Here is a 19,408-nt window from a genome sequence, read left to right as displayed (position 1 = left end):
GATCCACGCACGGGCGCTTAGTCTATGTGGACGGGCAAATGCAAGGTTAAAAGAGGCCGCCAACCTCTTTAAAAAAAAAAAAAAAAAAAAAAAATAATAATAATAATATCATTTCTTACCCCCCTGCTGCTCCGCACCAAGGTGGCCTTTGGGAGAGAACTTTCCGTAGTGTCAAACACCATCTTCGGAGAGTCATAGGTGAATAGATTCACTCTTGCAGAGTTCATCCCATTAACTCCACTACCATCTGACCCCAGCGAAATTGATTGCTTAACTCCGGGCCATTTTCTGATTGGAGGACCTCTTTTATCTCTTCCCGAATCTGACTGGAAATATGTTTCAACAAACCGATTGTCAAGGTGGAAGTTCGGTCAAGCCTTAAACCAAAGGTTTTAGGAAAAGATGGCAACAAGAATACCTCTACACGTTGCAACAACAAGGGAAATGGAGAATTCCTCAACGTAACATCAAAACTGGAGATCTTGTCCTATTGCACGAACCAAACCAACCTCCCCTTTCATGGCGAATGGGACTTGTCATTTCAACCTCCCCAGAGCAAGATGGTCTTGTACGAGTTGTACAATTATTGAAAACTTCAACAGGAACACTCTCCAGACAAATAACTAAAGTCTCAACGCTTCCAATCAATGATGAATAATGAAAAAAGTTAGACTGTTAACCATCCGTTTATTGTAAATATGTCCATTTCTAAAATACATTTTTTTCTCAATACTTGATTATAAGGTGACCCCCTCTTAGTGGTTCACGGGTGGGGGTATGTTCTGTAATCTTCAGTATCTTTTAGCGAATTTCCCATAAAGGGAATAAGCTATTACCGTAGTACTCATAGTAAGACCTGGACGTGGGACCGATTTTTTGTCGTTTTGAGGACCCTAGAGGATAAAAATACCATCCGTTCAAATGCATATATATATATATTTATTTATATATATATTTATATTATATATATATGTATTTTATATATATATATATATATATATATATATGTGTGTGTGTGTGTGTGTGTGTGTGTGTGTGTGTGTGTGTCCGTGAGCGCGATAACTCGAGCAAAAATGATCCGATTTTGATGAAATTTGGTACAAACGTGTAAACCTACGTTTTTTCGAACGAGTTCGCGATCCAGCATGATTGGACCATGGGAACGGGGGCTTACGGGGGCTTTCATGGGGTAAAAATAGTTTTTTCCCATTTTTGACCCAAAAAACAAAATTTAGCAACATTTCAGTGTAAATCCAATCAGTCAAATGGAAATTTGCTTAGTCTGCAGGTTTGCTGCGGCGGGGGGTATTTAATTTGTTATAGTATTTCTTTCTTGTTTTCTGTAATCTTCAGTATCTTTGTGATTTGTTATAGTATTTCTTTCTTGTTTTCTGTAATCTTCAGTATCTTTGTGATTTGTTATAGTATTTCTTTCTTTTATCTACAAAGAAATACTACAGATGGCATTGATTTTATACTTTTTCTAATGTTTAAAACACCATGTGATAAACAATGAACTAATTCTTTTAGTTGAAATTAAAAACAACAAGAATGAAGATCCCTGTCCCTCTTTTGTAACGTAAATGTAAAGTTCTGTGAAATTGCTCAAAGTTTAGTTATTATAATAAAACGATTTGTCATTTGTATCTCCCAGTATTCGTACTTTGCGTCATAAAGTATGAAAACCCCGCTTATGTTATCGTCCACCAACGCATCATGACTCAAGACGACCGCAACAAATACCCCCTACCTTGTTAAGGAGGTTAAACAATATTTTTGTTGTAAAGAAATGCGGAATCTTTGTTAACAATCAATGCCATAAGTGGAATATTTTTTATCTATTTCGGTTGAAAAAAATACAGATTTGTTTGTGAAATTGGTGCTTTTTTACATGAATCAAATTTTGGAATACCTGTCATTTTGTCTAGAGGTTAGATATCCACCTCAGGTTTGTGACATTGTGTTTCTTTTGACAATTCTTTCGAAATGAGGGGTCACTCAATAGAGGTTGCTATTTTTAAAAAATCGCCCCCTTATCCATCTCCTTGTTAAGGGGGTTAAAAGTATTTTTTATGTAAAAAAATTGCTGATTCTTTGTTAAAAATCAATCCCACAAACAGAATATTTATATTTATTTTGGTAAAAAAATGATTTTGTTCAATACTTAATTTACACACTGTATGCTGAAACCATAATTTATTTTTATCTATGTTAGAAAGCTTGCTCAGTCAAAATTTGGCACCTGGCTTAATCCTTTTAGTTACAAATTGACAAACAATTGTAAAAAGTTGAAAATATATCAAAAAGTCCGTTGTAGGCCTGTTGTTTGAAAAGATGTTTTTGAAAAATAGGAAGACTAAAAGAAGCCTGCTGATACTGCAAATTTGTCTACTGCATTTATTATAGAAGCAAAAAAAAAAATAAAATAATAATTATTATTATAATACCCCCGCCGCAGCAAACCTGCAGACTAAGCGAATTTCCATTTGACTGGTTGGATCTACACTGAAATGTCTACTTAAAAATATAACATTTATTCTCTATTTAAATAGAATTAGTTTAACTAGTACTTAGGTTTGATGCATCAGAGAGGGTAAAACAGTTTTTTTTTTTTTGTAAAACGTTAATAGTTAGTAAGAAATAAAATCATTTTCCAAATTTGATCGAAATATGTTCATAAACAAGCAAACTACAACAATTTACTTATTCTCCATAAGAATAACATGGGAATTTTAAATTTACAATTTTTTGGAATTTTCTCCGTAACCATTAGGCGCTTAATAACGCTTCAATATACTAAATTATTAGTTTTTTTAAGCTCTGCAAAATGGTTTGGAAAGAAATTGCTAAATTTTATGATTTTTGGGTCAAAAATGGGAAAAACCTATTTTTACCCCATAAAACCCCCCGTAAACCCCTGTTCCCATTGTCCGATCATGCTGGATCGCGAACTCATTCGAATAAACGTAGGTTTACACGTTTGTACCAAATTTCATCAAAATCGGATCATTTTTGCTTGAGTTATCGTGCTAACGGACACACACACACACACACACATATAGGTATATAATATATATATATGTTTATATATATATATATATATATATATATATATATTTATGAATTTGAACAGATGATGTTTTTGACCTCTAGGGACCTCAAAATGAAAAAAATCGGTCCCGCGTCCAGGTCTTACCATGAGTACTACGGTAATAGCTTATTCCCTATATGGGAAATTCGCTAAAACTAAATTGATATGTATAATTCAACCGGACATGATCTGGATAGTGATATTACAAAATACATGTACAGAATTTTTTTGTAAAATATGTTTACTACTGATGATTATGACAAATTCTACCTCTTCTCATTTCCCCCTAACATAAAATAATGCCTAATCTTATGCATATTTTCAGGAAAAACAATTTCATTCGATGCCATTGGGGATATTGAAAAAAAAGGCCCTGTCGAGATCTTTACAAATCATTTGGAAGATGAACCCTACATACTGTACAGGTTTACAGATTCTATTGTGATCGCATCGTCTAAGAAAGGCCCTATCGTTACTGTTAATATGTACTTGAATATAGATTCACAATTTTACGCCTTCCTCAATACACGAAAGAGCAAGGAATATTTGTCTATTGGATTCTCATGGTCTATAAGTGAATGGTGCAGGTATGATATTTGTGTCAGTTGCAATGGCAAAGATCGGAAACCAACTGTAAACCGGGATAAACGACCAGACGTTGACTTCTTCAAGTGGTCCAAGGTAAGTGGATCATTTACTAATGCTAGAGATTATGTGACTTGGTTTGCACTCCGACGCAAGCTGTTGATCGCTTTAGTTTTTATCTGAAAGTATTTAGCTGCATGGGAAATGTAATTTACTTAACAGAAAATACTCTTAGCCTAGCTACTAAGTTAAATAACTAAACTAATTATAGTTATTTGTAACCCGCTTCCGGGTGTGTTTCGTTAATTTGTCGGGTCGGGGCGTTACGCGTCCCTGATAGCCTAGCCGAGCTGGGTTATTCCGGGGGTCAATTTTGGTCGAGTTTCCCGCTTTTGTCTCCTAAAGTCGTTTTCCTGGCTCAGGCGGGAATGTTATGCCTCTTGGCTTTATTCGTGCCTCATCATCGCCAGGAAACGAGTGAATAAAAGAGGGAGGGCGAGATTTTGTTTCGCAGTTATAGCTTCGTGCGCGACTCTGTTCACAACCTCCTCGGTGGAGTGTTAATTATTTATTTAATTTAATACCCTACGTCCGTGCGCCACGGACCGAACAGAATCAGTTTAGATGCGTCTTTATTATTTAAAATAATACAATGCGTTTTGGGCGAGTAGACTAGTTCAGAGCCCCGTGAGAGAGTAGGAATATGGAAAGGTGCAAACGAACATACAGAGTAGGGCGGGGAAGGATCGTTAACAGAAAGAGTAATATACGAGACACACACACACACACACACAGACAGAGGTTGAGCACACAAAGACTTATTTCAAATAGATTAAGCCTAACTAAAAACTAACTTAATTATTCCCAGATTTTCCGGGATAGCTTAGGTCTAACTTATAAATAACTTATTTCCGGGTTTTCCGGAATAGGTTAAATCTAGCTTATTTCCGGTGTGCCCGAAGTAATTAAAGCTAACTTATAAATAACTTATTTCCGGGTTTTCCGGAATAGATTAAATCTAGCTAATAACTAACTTATTTCCGGGTTTTCCGGAATAGGTTAAAGCTAACTTATAACTAACTTATTTCCGGTGTGCCCGAAGTAATAGAGAAAGAAGAAAAAGCTACTTAGCAAACTACAGCTAACCAAAGCAGTTAGCTGCACACACACAACACATACAACACACAGATCACTCGATTAGCGAGAGCACACGAATCAAGGAAATGGTGAAGAATGGAAACAGAAGTTGGTGCTTAACTGACTAACGTCACGGCGAATTAAAATTCCCAAAGCCAATACGAATCCCCAAAGCCTTAGTTAAGCGTTAATAGTCAAAGGTTAAGCAAAGGTTAAAAAGCGTTATGCTAAGATTTGAAGCAATTTCTAAGGTTAGTGTGTTAGTAGCGGTGTCGTATCATAAGTTAGAATTTTAAATGCATATTGTTCAACACATCAATAATTAGTGGAAGGCTAAATGAATAATTAATAATGAAGTGGTAAATATAGTAAAGCAAATACACAGAACATTAACACTTAATAGCGGCTAAACAACGACATAGAACATAACTACTGTGCACTGGTTCTAGTATAAAAGATAATGAATAGCTACAATGGTTAGTGTAGTTCTGAAATATGTACAAACAAATTAAAGCGTGTTAGTTAGTGTACTATTTTACTAAGAATTAAGTGAATGCACTGTTTTATGTCATAACTCAAACTCAACTAACTTTATTTACCTTTTTACAAACATAGAATAACAAATAAACATATAATAATAATTAATAGAAATTAACAGGTGTTATGAAATAAACTGTTCTCACAACATCCTCCCTTTTAAGTTTGAAAGTTCTTCAACCAGCTTGGTTTGTGTATATTTCTCTTTGGACGGTTGTATGGTTCTGTTTGATGTGTATTCGCTGACAAATTTTGTTCACTGTTTTCCTCTCTTAAATAAGGGGCAAGTTTGAGGTGGAATCGATTTCTTCTCACATTCCTCTTATCAGTTTCAACAATATATGAACGAGGGCTGTCCAGGATTTTCACAATTTTGCCATGTCTTCTAAGGTCCACAATCCAAACTGGGTCTCCTATATGAAGAGGTTTGAGATTTTGCACTTTGTGCCTTCTAGCATAGTTGTGTTTGTACTTCTCACGATATGTTTCTTCTCTCCCTTTAAGATCCTTTAGATCTGGTTTTCCACAAAGCAAATGTCCTGTCTGAGGCAAAGTGCTCCGTAATCGCCTGTTCATAAGAAGCTGAGAGGGACTGAACCCATTCCAGAGGGGTGTCGTTCGATAGGCTAGAAGCGCTAAATAAGGGTCTTCCACATTTTTCTTTAGAATCATTTTGGCGATTTTCACTGCCGCTTCAGCCTCTCCATTGCTTTGGGAAAATTTTGGGCTACTTGTTATATGCTTGAAGCCATAAACTTTGGAAAATGTCTTGAAATCTGAATGTTCAAGGACTTGAAATTGAGACCCACAGTCAGACCTAATTTCTTCTGGAATGCCGTGTCGACAGAAAAAGGCTTTGCATCTCATCATTACTTCTCGTGATGTTAATGACTCTAATTCAGCTATCTCAAAATATCTGGAGTAATAATCTGTCACAGTCAAAAACCAAACGCCTTCAACTTTGAACAAATCCATCGCAAGTGTTTTCCATGGCCTGTCAGGGAATTGTGTGGGAAGCAATGGTTCATGACTGTTCCTTGAATGTTTAATACAAGTAGGGCATGATTTCACCATACTTTCAATGGCTGAAGAAATTCCTGGCCACCAGACTGACTCTTTTGCACGTAAACGACACTTGGTGATTCCAAAATGACCTTCATGTACTCTTTGAAGTGCCCAAGACTGCAGAGCTGACGGAATTACAAGTCTTGAACCTCGTAGTATCATCTCATTATCAACACTTAGCTCATCCTTAACTGAATTATACGGTTTTAGGTCATCTCGTAATGATGTCTTAGAAGGCCAACCTTGGATGATTATTTTTTTCAGTTCACGTAAAGTCGGATCTTTATTTTGTTCCTCCAATACTTTAGCAACTATGCAGTCGTTTATATCGATGGACGACAAAACCATTTGAACAAACGCTTGAGTTTCTTCTTCTAACTCACGGTCATCAGTACCTGAAAATGGGAGAGGTGCTCTTGAAAGAGCATCAGGAACTAGAAGCTGCTTTCCAGGAATATAAGTAATTGAAAAATCATATCTCATGAGACGCAATCGAATTCTTTGAATTCTTGGAGACAATTCATCAAGATGTTTGGATTTCAAAATTTGAAGTAGTGGTTTGTGATCTGTTTGTATTGTTATTCTCTTGCCAATAATAAATTCTTGAAACTTTTCACATGCCCAAGCAACAGCTGTAGCCTCCCTCTCGATGTTTGCATAGTTTTTTTCAGAAGGAAGAAGGCTTCGGGATGCAAATGATACTGGTCGTATAGAACCATCATCTTGAACTTGAGAAAGAGTTGATCCTAGTCCTTGAAGCGAGGCATCACAGGAGATAATTGTTTCCCGATTTACATCGTAAATGGCTAGGCAACGAGAGTTAGTCAAAATGAGTTTTATTTCATCAAAGGCCTTCGCCTGCTCTGGACCCCATATCCATGGAACGTTAGCTTGAAGTAGTGAATTCATTGGGGCCAAAATCTTAGCTTTGTCAGGAATAAACTTACCAAGAAAGTTTACCATCCCATTGAACCTTTGAAGTTCTTTTACGTTTTTTGGGCAGTCCATTTTGAGAATGGCGGAAACCTTTTCCTTATCAACAGAAATTCCATCGGATGAGAGGAAATGCCCGAGGAATTTAATACTTGACTTCCCAAACTCAGTTTTGTCTTTGTTAAGTGTCATTCCTACATTTTTAAGCTTTTCAAGTACTTGCCGGACAACTGTATCATGTTCTTCTTTCGTTTTGCCCCAAATCAGAATATCGTCCATATGGACTGCGACATTTGATTGGTTGTCTAAGATTTTGTTCATGCATTTCTGAAAATGTTCAGGTGCTGATGTGATTCCAAATGGAAGTTTGAGAAATTTAAAACGTCCAAAAGGGGTAAGGAAAGTAGTTAGATCCTGGGAATTTACATTTAAGGGGACTTGCCAAAAACCACTGTTTGCATCAAGTTTTGAAAACCATTTTGCTCCTGATATTGAGCTGAGAGACGTTTCAATTTTGGGAATCGGATGATAAGACCGCTGGATGGATTCATTCAACTTTGTTAAGTCAACACATATGCGGACATCTCCATTAGATTTAGGCACTACTACCATTGCTGAGCACCATTCAGTAGCATGCTCAACTGGTGTGATTACATTATTTTGTACCATACTTTCTAGTTCTTTTTTCACTTGACACATTAGAGGTAAAGGTACTGTCCTAGGAGTGGTTATTGCGTATGGCTTTGCGCCATCCTTAAGTGCTATTGTGTAGGGATCAGGAATGACGCCCAGACCACTAAACATTTCATGGTATTCGGTAAAAAAGTCACTGTCTACCTCTGCAACTGAATTAACAAAAGTTAAAATTTTCAAGTCCTGTATTGCTGGACGACCAAGCAAGGGTGTTATGAGTCCCTTCACTACGTATACCATGTGATTTATTTTAACATCTCTGTATTGGATATTAGCTCTAACACAACCTACAGTTTCTAATTTTGTTCTACCAGCCCCATACAACTCAACTAGAGTCGGCTGGATCCTACTTGGATCAACTATGCCAGGGGGAATTACTGTTACATCTGCCCCTGAATCAATTTTAAATGTTTGTGGTTTTCCCTCAAATACTAATTCTAGTTTCCAGGGCTTACATTTTGACCCATCCCCAAGTGTACCTATGAATACTTTATTATTTGAAGGTCCAAGTTCACTTACTTCATTTTCGTCAGTTACTTCCTGTGCTTCTTTAGATCTGCAGACCTTCGAAAAGTGACCAATCTTTTTGCATAAGTTACATGTTGCGCTTTTTGCTGGACACGTGCTTCTTGGATGGGACGGTTTATAACCACACCAGATACATTGCGCTGGGTATTCTTGTTTCTTTTGACGAAACCTATATCCTTGATTTTGGTTTGAACTCGATGACGTAGTTGCTTCAATTTGAACTCTTTTCTCGTCACATAAATCTGCCTTCTCTTTCTTTACGTTATCTGCATGTCTTATTACTGTAATGGCCTTGTCTAAATTCATCTCGGGATCTAGCAACAAGCGATCACTAAGTTTCTCATCATTTAAACCCAGTATTAGTACCATCAACACCATTTCATCATTAAGTGAACCCCAGTCACAGGTTCTAGCCAAGGAATGGAGACTAACTATAAACTCTTCAACTGTTTCATTCATTTTTTGTTGTCTCTTCAAAAACTTTGCTCTTTCAAAAATTAAGTTCCTCCGTGGAATAAAATGTTTGTCAAATAAATCTAAGACTTCTTCAAATGTTAGCGTTGATTCGGTTGCTAAATTAAAAGATGCAAAAATCTCATCAGCTTTCTCACCTAATGTGTATATAAGAGTGTTGATTTGTTTGTTCTCAGACTCTTCAGATAGCCCAGATGCTGACCGATATCTTTGAAATCGTGTTTTCCATCTTGGCCAATCTGCTGGTACAAAGGAGAAACTAGCTGGAGGCTGAATAACTGAATGAGTGTTTGATACAATGATTGACTTCTTAGTTGAATTGTTGTATTCATTTTCTCTGCTTCTTTCATTTTCATTATCTTCATAGTCAGATTGTTTCCTTCTTGGATTTTTCTTCTGAGGCATAGCTCTAAACCGCTGCCACCATGTACTATTTTACTAAGAATTAAGTGAATGCACTGTTTTATGTCATAACTCAAACTCAACTAACTTTATTTACCTTTTTACAAACATAGAATAACAAATAAACATATAATAATAATTAATAGAAATTAACAGGTGTTATGAAATAAACTGTTCTCACAACAGTTAGTAAAGAAGCCAACAAAGTATTAAAATCACTCTAATAAATTCACTATTAATTAACTCTGATACCCATAGATAAAATATCTCACAGCTGAAGTGCTGCTACAGTAATTACGAACAACATTGACTACAAACTAAACACCACACATTATATTTAGGTAACACCGTGTTCTCACGGACCTACGCGATAAACAAAACAAACAAAAACACACGAATATGAAAAAGCCACCTTGCGTGACCGGAACCGATCGAACTTGAATAGATTTAAACAATACAAATAAAACAACACAATTAAAACACAAAGGAATTATAACCGAGCGGATCTCGTTTTGACCGTTACTTCTTTGAACTCACGGTCTATAAATTATGTATCGAACGAAATTCATATATTCCACAAATCAATGCTGATCGTTATATATTTACAAAGTTATTTTAACAAAACAGATAACACTCTATGTTATAGTAGAACGATATGACTAATCACAAGTTTAAAGAAAACGATCTCTGCTAATTATCTATCTATCTATATATTAATAGGCAAGCATGTTTCTTTAAAACCTTTTTTCTCAGCTCGTGTGCATCGTGGGGTAAATCTACGCATACCGTTATAAAGCTATTTTCCTGTAGGTGTGCAGAATCCCTTTATAAATTTAAATAGGCTCAAAGATAAGAACAAAAAATGAGTTTAAAAATTTGAAAAAAATTAACATGGATCTTATGCGTTGCTATGCTGGTTACGAAATAACAACGAAATATAAACAAAAAATCAAAACAAATGGAAGAAACTCCAATCACATGTTTTATTTACAGTGTGGGGTGAAAATAGAGAAGTGAGTAAGTTTACATTACATATTTTTGGTCGAGTTTCGACCACTGGACGACCTCTCGTACTTATTTAATACGCAAGCAGGATTTTTGTGACAATTACTCCTCCGAAACTACTGAACCGATTGACATGTTTTTGGTGTCATTGTAAAGAGCGTAACGTGAAGTTGTGCAGGAAACTTTCTTTTTAGGTAAATAATTAGAGAGTGAGGCCCTGGGGCCCTTTAAAGTTTCGTATTTATCCATAAGATTAACATGGGAAACAAAATTTGTTATGAAACTCCAGCTGTTGTCAGAAATTAAAAGTGAAATATTTATTTATGGTATCCATGGTAACAAAGAACAAACCCACAAAATTTAAAAATGTAAACAATCAGAACTAACTGTCAAATTAATTTTGATTTCAAAATTCCACACAGCTGGTCCAAATATATTAAATACTGCATGACTGTATGGATCATAAACATAAATAAAATATGCCACTCGCCCGAATGTAAACATTTAACATTGATTAAATGGAACTACTGTCAAACTATATGTTAATGTCATTAGTATGGGATTCTTTCAGTTACGTCATTTGTTGACCGAGTCTGTCCAATATTTTTTAGCTGCTATTTTACATTTACAACAATATTTTACAGGAAATAATTGCTAGATAAACTCATGGATATAAGTAATAATTCAGATTCTACAATCATTGCTGTTGTTATTAAAACTGTGCATCCGCAGCAAACCAATATTTCCATTTACCTGGCTTAATTTCTACAAACATATTCCCTGAAAATGGTCATTGTTTCCTACATAAATAACAATAAGTTAATTTTAATATGAGTACCTAGGTTTGCTGCTACAGGGAAGGTAGGTGTGTTTTTGTTGAAATGTGGACAGCTTAGTATGATTGTTATTGGTTTGCAAATCCTAATTGCTCGAATTCGAGCAACATGTACACTAGTTCAATTAAATTTAAGACTAAACTTCCCGCGGACGTTTGACTTAAATAACGTAATTGAATAACAGGAAATAAACGATAGGCGTAATAAAAGCGATAGCGAGTGAGGTCGAGTTATCCTAGGCGCCCTAGGTACAACCAGGGCCGGGGATAGCAGCTAGTAGTACTAGCTGCTATCCCCGGCCCTGGGTACAACGACGGCGAATGGCGAATGTCGTCCACTTGGCGTGAGCGAGAGTGTGTGTAGGGTCGGGGGTCGGGCGTCCTTCTTCTGCCTAGTGATGGGAACTATCCGATAGAAACAAACGATTCATCCGGTTGTTGTGCGCCAACCGATTCATCCGATGGTTACTTTATTTTTCATCCGGATGAACTATCCATTCTATCACATGTGAATCAGCCGAGTCAACTATCTCATCTGTCTTAAACCACCCGTTACACGCTTTCATCCAATTTGTAAAACTATCTGTCCCGCATTTTCATTCGTTTAAACTACGAATTAGTGATTTGACAACTGAAACTGCTCTTTAAATTATTGAATGGTGAAATGAATATTCGTTTATTTGCACCATGAGTTAAATTTGTTTACCTTTTAATTATCTACACAGGGGTATTAAATTGGTTATTATTAATCCATTCTCAGGTGAATCATCTGCTCATGATCAGCACAACAGTAACTTAAATGCATTCGCGCAGATATTAATTACTAATTACGGAGTTATTATGATTATGAATAATTTGTACAAACAGCCTTGATACCTTTTAGGCGTAAAATTATTACGTGAGTAATAAATATCGAAAGATGAAATAATTAAGTTTAGATAACCAAGCAACTTAAAATGGGAATTGTCTCATTAAATAGCAAATAACAAACCTTAAGCACGAATTAATTATTTATTTTAAATAATTTTAAACGAAAAAAATAAAGAAATTAATAAATTTATTATAAAAATAAAACATAGAAGAGGGAAGTAATTTTCTCACAGTACATTTTAGTTTTTTAATCATTTTTCTGTTTATTCGTGCACGGATAAATTCTCCAAAACATGGCGCTAGATAGGAAAGCCAAACGCCACAATAACAAAACTACTGATCAGGTGCGGGAACAGATGGTTTATCCATTCTACCTCTAGTCGGATAGTTTTATCTGTCTCTCCGGAAGCAGCACGGAATCACCCCACTACACTAAAAATCATCAGATGAATCATCCATCTGAAGACTATCGGATGAAAGCAAAACCATCGGATAGTTGAAATCAGTCGTTTGTCCCATCACAACTTCTGCCTAATTGCTCAGGCCACTGTTCCTGCTGACCGTCGACTCTCGCCGACTTAGAGGTGGGGAGCAAATAACGCAGCCGTTATTTAATAACGGTTATTGGACGATAACTGTTATCGGCAACAGCTGTTATCGAAAACTAGGAGTTATCGATAACCGTCAAAATAACCGTCTGCTCTGCTGTGCAATTGTTATTTTTAGTAACGGAGCGTTTGCCAATCGTTTTAAAATATTTTTATTTGTGTATTTTTGACATTAACTAACATTTTGTAGCAAATAAGATAACCACTTGGCTGTATATAATATCGGATTTGTTTAATAATCTCATAAAAGTAAGTAATTGTTATGGTTACTGCCACTCAAGACTGTTGCTGTAGTGCAGCAAACACACACGGCTGCCTAACAACTAGAGTTATTAAATAACTGCGTGGTGTGGTAGCGACGGTTATCCAATAGGCACAGGCAGCCATACGGCTGATCGACAACTGGAGTTATTAAAATAACTGCGAGGCAGCGACGGTTATCCAGTAGGCCCAGGCAGCCATACGGCTGATCGACAACTGGAGTTATTAAAATAACTGCGAGGCAGCGACGGTAACCGTCTCTCAAACTGCCGCGTAACAACTGTGGCGCAGTAGATAGCCATACGGCTGATTGACAACTAGAGTTATCCAATAACTGCCTAGCGGCGACGGTTATCGGGCAGCCTGAGTTTCTTGCCAGTTGCCAGTACTGCTCAGCTCGGCTGAGAGTTATTTGATAACCGTTATTTTAAACAGTTATCGTAACGCAGCTGCTGGGCAAATAACAGCTGGGCATTTCTGACAGTTATCCCCACCTCTACGCCGACTCCGACTCACTGTCTCTGCCAGCGCCGCGCACATCCAGCTGTGTGGCTGGGGTCCCGGCGCAGGCGCGAGCGACTGATGCGCGGCCCAGCGGTACGGCGGTGAACCACAAGATCAGCTGTTGCTGAACTTGTGTCATCTACTAATTTGTTTTGTTTACAATTTGGAACTTCGGCGAATTGGCGAGGCGATTCTGCTAGTAAGGGTTTAGTTTTATTATAAATATTCACGAATTTTATGAACCCTTACATATTATTTACTAGCTATTACCCACGGGTTTCGCCCCGTTTAACCTCATAAGTATTAACGTATTAATAAAAATATTGATTGGTTAAATTAAGCTAAAATAAACTAAACAGAATACAGTAATACAAACAAATAATCACACCTGATTTTAATCTATACTATTATAAAAAAGAGGTGGTTGCTGTATGTGTGTATGTGTGTATGGGAAAAGTAAAATCGAAAAATACTGGTCGGATTGGGCTGAAATTTGGCATGATGATAGCTCACATTCCCGATTAACATATAGGCATATTCTTATTTCAAAAATCCTTTCGGGCTCCGCCCCAGTGGCTTTGGAGTTTCCCATGTTAACCTTATGAGAAATGGAATTATTGAATCTTAACAGCTGTTTCAATTAAACAAGTTGGTTCTGTTCTATGATGTCCAATAGCATTAAAGTTACAAGGATTACCAACAGGGTGCAGCACTATTATTTCTTTTACATTTATGACAACAGCTAATTTGCAACCAAAAGGTGAGTGAGCGTAGCGAACGAACTTCAACCTGGAGGCGAGTTAGCGTAGCGAACGAGCTAACCTGAAGGCAAGTGAGCGCAGCGAACGAGCTCCAACCTAAAGGTGAGTGAGCGTAGCGAACGAGCTCCAACCTAAAGGTGAGTGAGCGTAGCGAACGAGCTCCAACCTAAAGGTGAGTGAGCGTAGCGAACAAACTTCAACCAGGACGTGATTGAGCCATGCGAACGAGTAATCTTGAAAATTAAGAAGTTAAACGGGGCAAAGCCCGCGGGTTACAGCTAGTAAGATAATAAATTGAAAGAATCACATACAAATAAATAAGTACAGCTGGGGTATTTTTAACATTGGGTATATGGAAAGTTCCCTTTGGAAAGCGTTGGAAAGCAATTACGGCCTTAAAGGGCAATATATGAAATAGTTCTTGGTCAAAACCGCTAAAAATTAGCACCCCAACCCAGTTATTATTTCTAAGTTTATCCTCGTGTAAAGTAAAGTCATCCCACCAAACTTAACCCTATATTTGTTTATGATCCAACATTTAAAAAACTACTATTAGCCTAGTGTAAGTTTACGTGGTGGTACTCCTCCTAAAGGTGCGATTGATTTTACATCTTCTATTGGGCCTAATCAACGCCTGATTGATTACTAACTATTTTGTGACTGGTTAGGTTCAATTACCCAGTTATCGAAAGCAATCATGAAATTACCTTTCATCAGCATCTTCATAATGCATATTTATGGTTAGTTTTAAGAAACGGAAATTACCTCTAGGTTTTACTGTTAAGGTACGTTTTGCTTGGAGCGACTTCTTCTTCCTGGCGTCACCGAGACGTGGTACCGTCAGTGCACCTAACCTCAAAAGTGCGCACTAAGTATAAATTCACTAAATAAATTCAATAAATTCACTTAGTAAAAATTAATTAAGTATTCTTTAGTTATTTGTATAAGAAACATTCAAAAACTGCCACGAAGAAAAAAAAAACTGAACATTCTCCGTAAATTTGATTACACAAGCATCACTTGAATTGGAAATCAGTGTTATAAACTGTAAGATAATATAAAATTATAACAAACGCTGCAAGTAAAGAATGTGTTTATTATTCAACAAGAGTCATCCTCACCACAGCAAGAAACTAAATTATAAAACATGTGTTAAATGCAAAGGCATATGAATGACACTACATCTCCCCTTCCTCATTATATTTACTCATATCTTATTGGTGGTATGATAGTTCTGCTCGATCTTCTTATTCCATCATTGTGGTTTTGCTGCACCCTCCTTCCACGGTAGACATCGTCAGAATCATCATTCTCTTTTCTTGGTAGGGGAATGAGATGCCATCTGTTTCGTCTTACATCATTCCCATTACTCAATGATACTATGTAGGATCGAGGTAGATTGGTTGTTGATCTTATGGTTCCTTTCGCACTTATATCTTTAACCCAGACCCTCTCTCCTACTGTTAAAGGTGGAAGTTCTTTGACGCCTCTTCTGTTGTCAAAGTTTTTCTTGACTCTGTCTCTTATTTTCTTGTCACAGTTTCGAAAAGATTCTATTTGATCTTTTCCAACCACTTGAAAGTCATTGAGAGAAGGTAAAGTTGTTCCTAGTTTTCTACCATACAGCAGCTCTGTAGGTGATAACCCCGATTCCAATTTGGTGGTCCTGTAAGGTAATAGACCAAGATTGGGATCCGGACTCTTTAGTCTTTAGTAGAATCCACTTGGCTATAGATACAGCGTTTTCAGCTTCTCCATTCGATTGAGGAAAGTGTGGACTACTAGTTACAGCTCTAAATCCATACTCTTTTGCGAAACCTTTGAACTCGTCAGAAGTAAACTGAGTACCTCCATCTGTACGAATTTCTAGAGGGATCCCGTGTCGTGCAAAAATGTTTTTCATCCTTCCAATAACTGCCGCTGAAGTCAAAGTATTGAGTTCGATGAGCTCTAAAAATCGTGAGAAATAATCTTGTATTACCAAATACCAGTTTTGGTTACATTTCAAAATATCTGCACATAAGTGGGTCCAAGGCTCCTGAGGAAGCTGTGTAGACATCAGAGGTCCTTTCGCTGTAGTCTGTGTTCTATACATGTTGGACAATTTTCCACTGTAGTAGTAATTTCTGTTGAACAGCCTGGCCACCAAACAGATTCTTGAGCACGCCGCCGACATTTCACTATACCCAAATGTCCCTCATGTAATCTTGATAAGATTTCTTTTCTCAAGGCCTTTGGAATGAACATCCTCCTTCCCTTACAATTAATCCATCTTCCAAAGCAAATTCATTGCGATACTTCCAGAATACCGATTTTTTTAAGAGCTCCTGTCCTTCCGGGTCTTCATGTTGGGCATTCTTAATTTCCAACAGCCGTTTATCAGAACAAGGCAATGCATCGATTATGCTTCTTACAAACATTTCCTACTACAGATTCTCGATAACCTCATTCTCCCAATCCTTTGGTGAAATTTCAGGGCTTCTTGATAGTAAATCTGCAGTTACATTTTCTTTCCCCGGGATGTGAACAACTTCGTAGTCGAAATTTTGCAATCTCATACGAAAACGTTGCAGCCGAGAAGAAAGATCAGAGATCGGCTTTGAACCCATTATCTCAGTCAGAGGCTTATGATCTGTGTAAAGCTGGAATCTTTTACCAAGAATAAAGCTAGAAAATCCTTCGCAAGCCCAAGTTAAGCCGAGAGCTTCTTTTTCAATGGTAGCATATCTTGACTCTGTTTCTGTTAATGTCCTCGATGCAAATGCTAATGGACGCCAATCCTTTCCATCAAACTGTTCGATCACTGCCCCTAAACCATAAGATGACGAATCTGCCATTACACGAGTTTTCGCTTCTCTGTTGTAGTTGGCCAATACAGTATCATTAGCTACAACCTTCTTCAATTCCTTAAAAGATTGTTCTTGAGGCTCATCCCAAGTCCATTCAACTCCTTTTTTAAGGAGACTTCTGATTGGTGCTGTTTTGTTCAGCTAGATGAGGAACGAACTTCGTTAATTGGTTTATCATTCCCAAAAACTGTCGAACCTCCGTTATACTCTGGGGGCTTTTCATGGCCAGAATAGCTTTAGTCTTCTCTGGGTCAATACTGACTCCCTGCGATGAGACAACGTGTCCGAGGAAAATCACACTTTCTACTCCAAACTTACATTTGTTTTGTTTAACGTGATACCATTGTCTGAGAGTCTCTTTAGTACCAGTTTGATTCTGCTGTCATGTTCTACTTCTGTCTTCCATATTATCAAGATATCATCCGCTTGATTCACTACGCCTGGGATATCAGAAAGCATTTGACTCAGTCGGAATTGGAAAACCTCCGGTCCAGAACAGATTCCAAACGGAAGTCTCTTGAAGAAATATCGCCCGAATGGTGTAATGAACGAGGTGAGTTTAAATGAATCACTGTGAAGTGGAACCTGCCAGAATCCATTGGCAGCATCCAACTTAGTGAAAAGCTTACCTCCTTCCAACTTAGCTAGAGGCTCATCCGCTAATGGAAGCCGCAACAATTCTCTTTTCACGTGTTTTGGTTCAATTTTGTGTAATCAACACAGAGTCTAATTCTACCATCACTCCTTGGAACCACTACTACGGGAGAACACCAGTCAGTAGGTTCAGTTACTGGTTCTATTACACCATCAGCAAGCATCCTGTCCAATTCATATTTAACCTGTTTGTGGAGTGAGAAAGCCACCCTCCTCGGTGACATAACAGCATAAGGTTTTGCATCTTCGTGCAGCCTAATCTTGTATGGATGATTCATTTTACCCATGCCCTCAAACACTTTTGGATATTGACTCTGGAGTGATTCACCATCTACAAGATTAACGTTAAACGTAAGTAACTCCAGTTTCAACAATGCATTTCTACTCATTAGAGGTGTATTTTGGGACGGCAAGACATATATGTCTTCTAATATTTGCGTATTGCCATACATAATTTCAGCTGAACAGACACCCACAACAGTCAATTTAGTCTGGCCCGGCCCAAAAAGAAATTTATGGGTTGGACGGATTACAAGTTTGAGGTCAAGTGCAAGTGTACTTCCCATAACAGAAACGTCTGCCCCAGCGTCCATCTTAAACTCTACTGGTTGACTATTTACCTTTACCACTACACTCGTACATTTACCCTGCTTATAGTTTACTTCACCTAAATATCCTTTTTTTGAATGAATCGAATCGTCTGAGTCAACTTCCTTAATCTATTTTACCTCCTTTGGTTTGTTTGGACAACAGTTTGGAAAGTGACCACGAAATTTGCGTTTGGAACACTTTTCTCCAAAAGCAGGACATTCCCGAGGGCCATGAGTTGTTCCACAGCGACGACAGGAAAATGTTTTAGTAGTTTGAACCACACGTTTATTGTTATCAAAAGGTTTTGAACTTACCCAAAATACATCTTCCCTGGATGGTTTATCTCTAATTACAGCTTGCTGTTTAGACATTGCTTCTGCTTGACGTACTCTCGTAGTTGCCTTATGAAGGGTCAATGACTCGTCTAATTGTAGAGACTCTGATAGGTTTTGGTTATGAACACCAATAACAATTAAGTCTCGTACCTAACTGTCCTTAAGCTGTCCAAACTCGCAACTTTCCGCGAGTTTATGCAAGTCATTGACAAAAGCATCCACCGGTTCACCTGCACTTTGCCTACGTTTTAGAAATTTAGCTCTTTCGTAGACCAAATTTCTTTTAAGGCCTAAGTAGGTACCTCGCAAAGGCATTTACTACCTCCTCATAAGTTAACTCTTTTTCTTCGCCTAGTCCAAATGTTTCAAAAAGACCTTCACCTTTCTGCCCTAAGGTATATAAAAGGGTGCTTATTTGCTGGTGGTCCGGTTTTAACTCTGATGCCTGCCTGTAACGTTCAAATCGCTTAATCCATACAGGCCACATAGCTGGGTTGGTAAAATCAAATATTTCAGGAGCACTTAGTGGTGCCTGTAGACCTATCATTATTGGCGCTGGCTTTGATTGGGTACTAATCATTTTCATAGATTTATTAGAGCCTATTTGAAACTTACTTCTATGTCGTGGACCAACTGTCTCATCTCCAGAATCTTCAGTTGTAAACTCGTCCTCTTCCTTTTTTGACATTC

At 37.5% G+C, this 19,408-nt stretch overlaps 1 protein-coding gene across 2 annotated transcripts in view; it reads left to right on the top strand.

Annotated features, from left to right (window-relative positions):
* LOC129000855 (uncharacterized) overlaps positions 1-19,408 on the top strand; it is a 253,328-nt gene that overhangs the window by 17,492 nt on the left and 216,428 nt on the right. For both annotated transcript variants that reach the window (XM_054427905.1, XM_054427904.1), the window contains exon 3: positions 3,417-3,772. In XM_054427905.1, the coding sequence (XP_054283880.1) occupies positions 3,417-3,772 (356 nt within the window). The remainder of the gene's footprint in view (positions 1-3,416; positions 3,773-19,408) is intronic.

Source organism: Macrosteles quadrilineatus, unplaced genomic scaffold (genome assembly GCF_028750875.1).
Source record: "Macrosteles quadrilineatus isolate MER2022 unplaced genomic scaffold, UCM_ALF_1.0 Scaffold_8__2_contigs__length_117827958, whole genome shotgun sequence".
In the NCBI taxonomy this organism is placed as follows: Eukaryota; Metazoa; Arthropoda; class Insecta; order Hemiptera; family Cicadellidae; genus Macrosteles; species Macrosteles quadrilineatus.
This window is presented reverse-complemented; position numbering and strand designations above follow the sequence as displayed.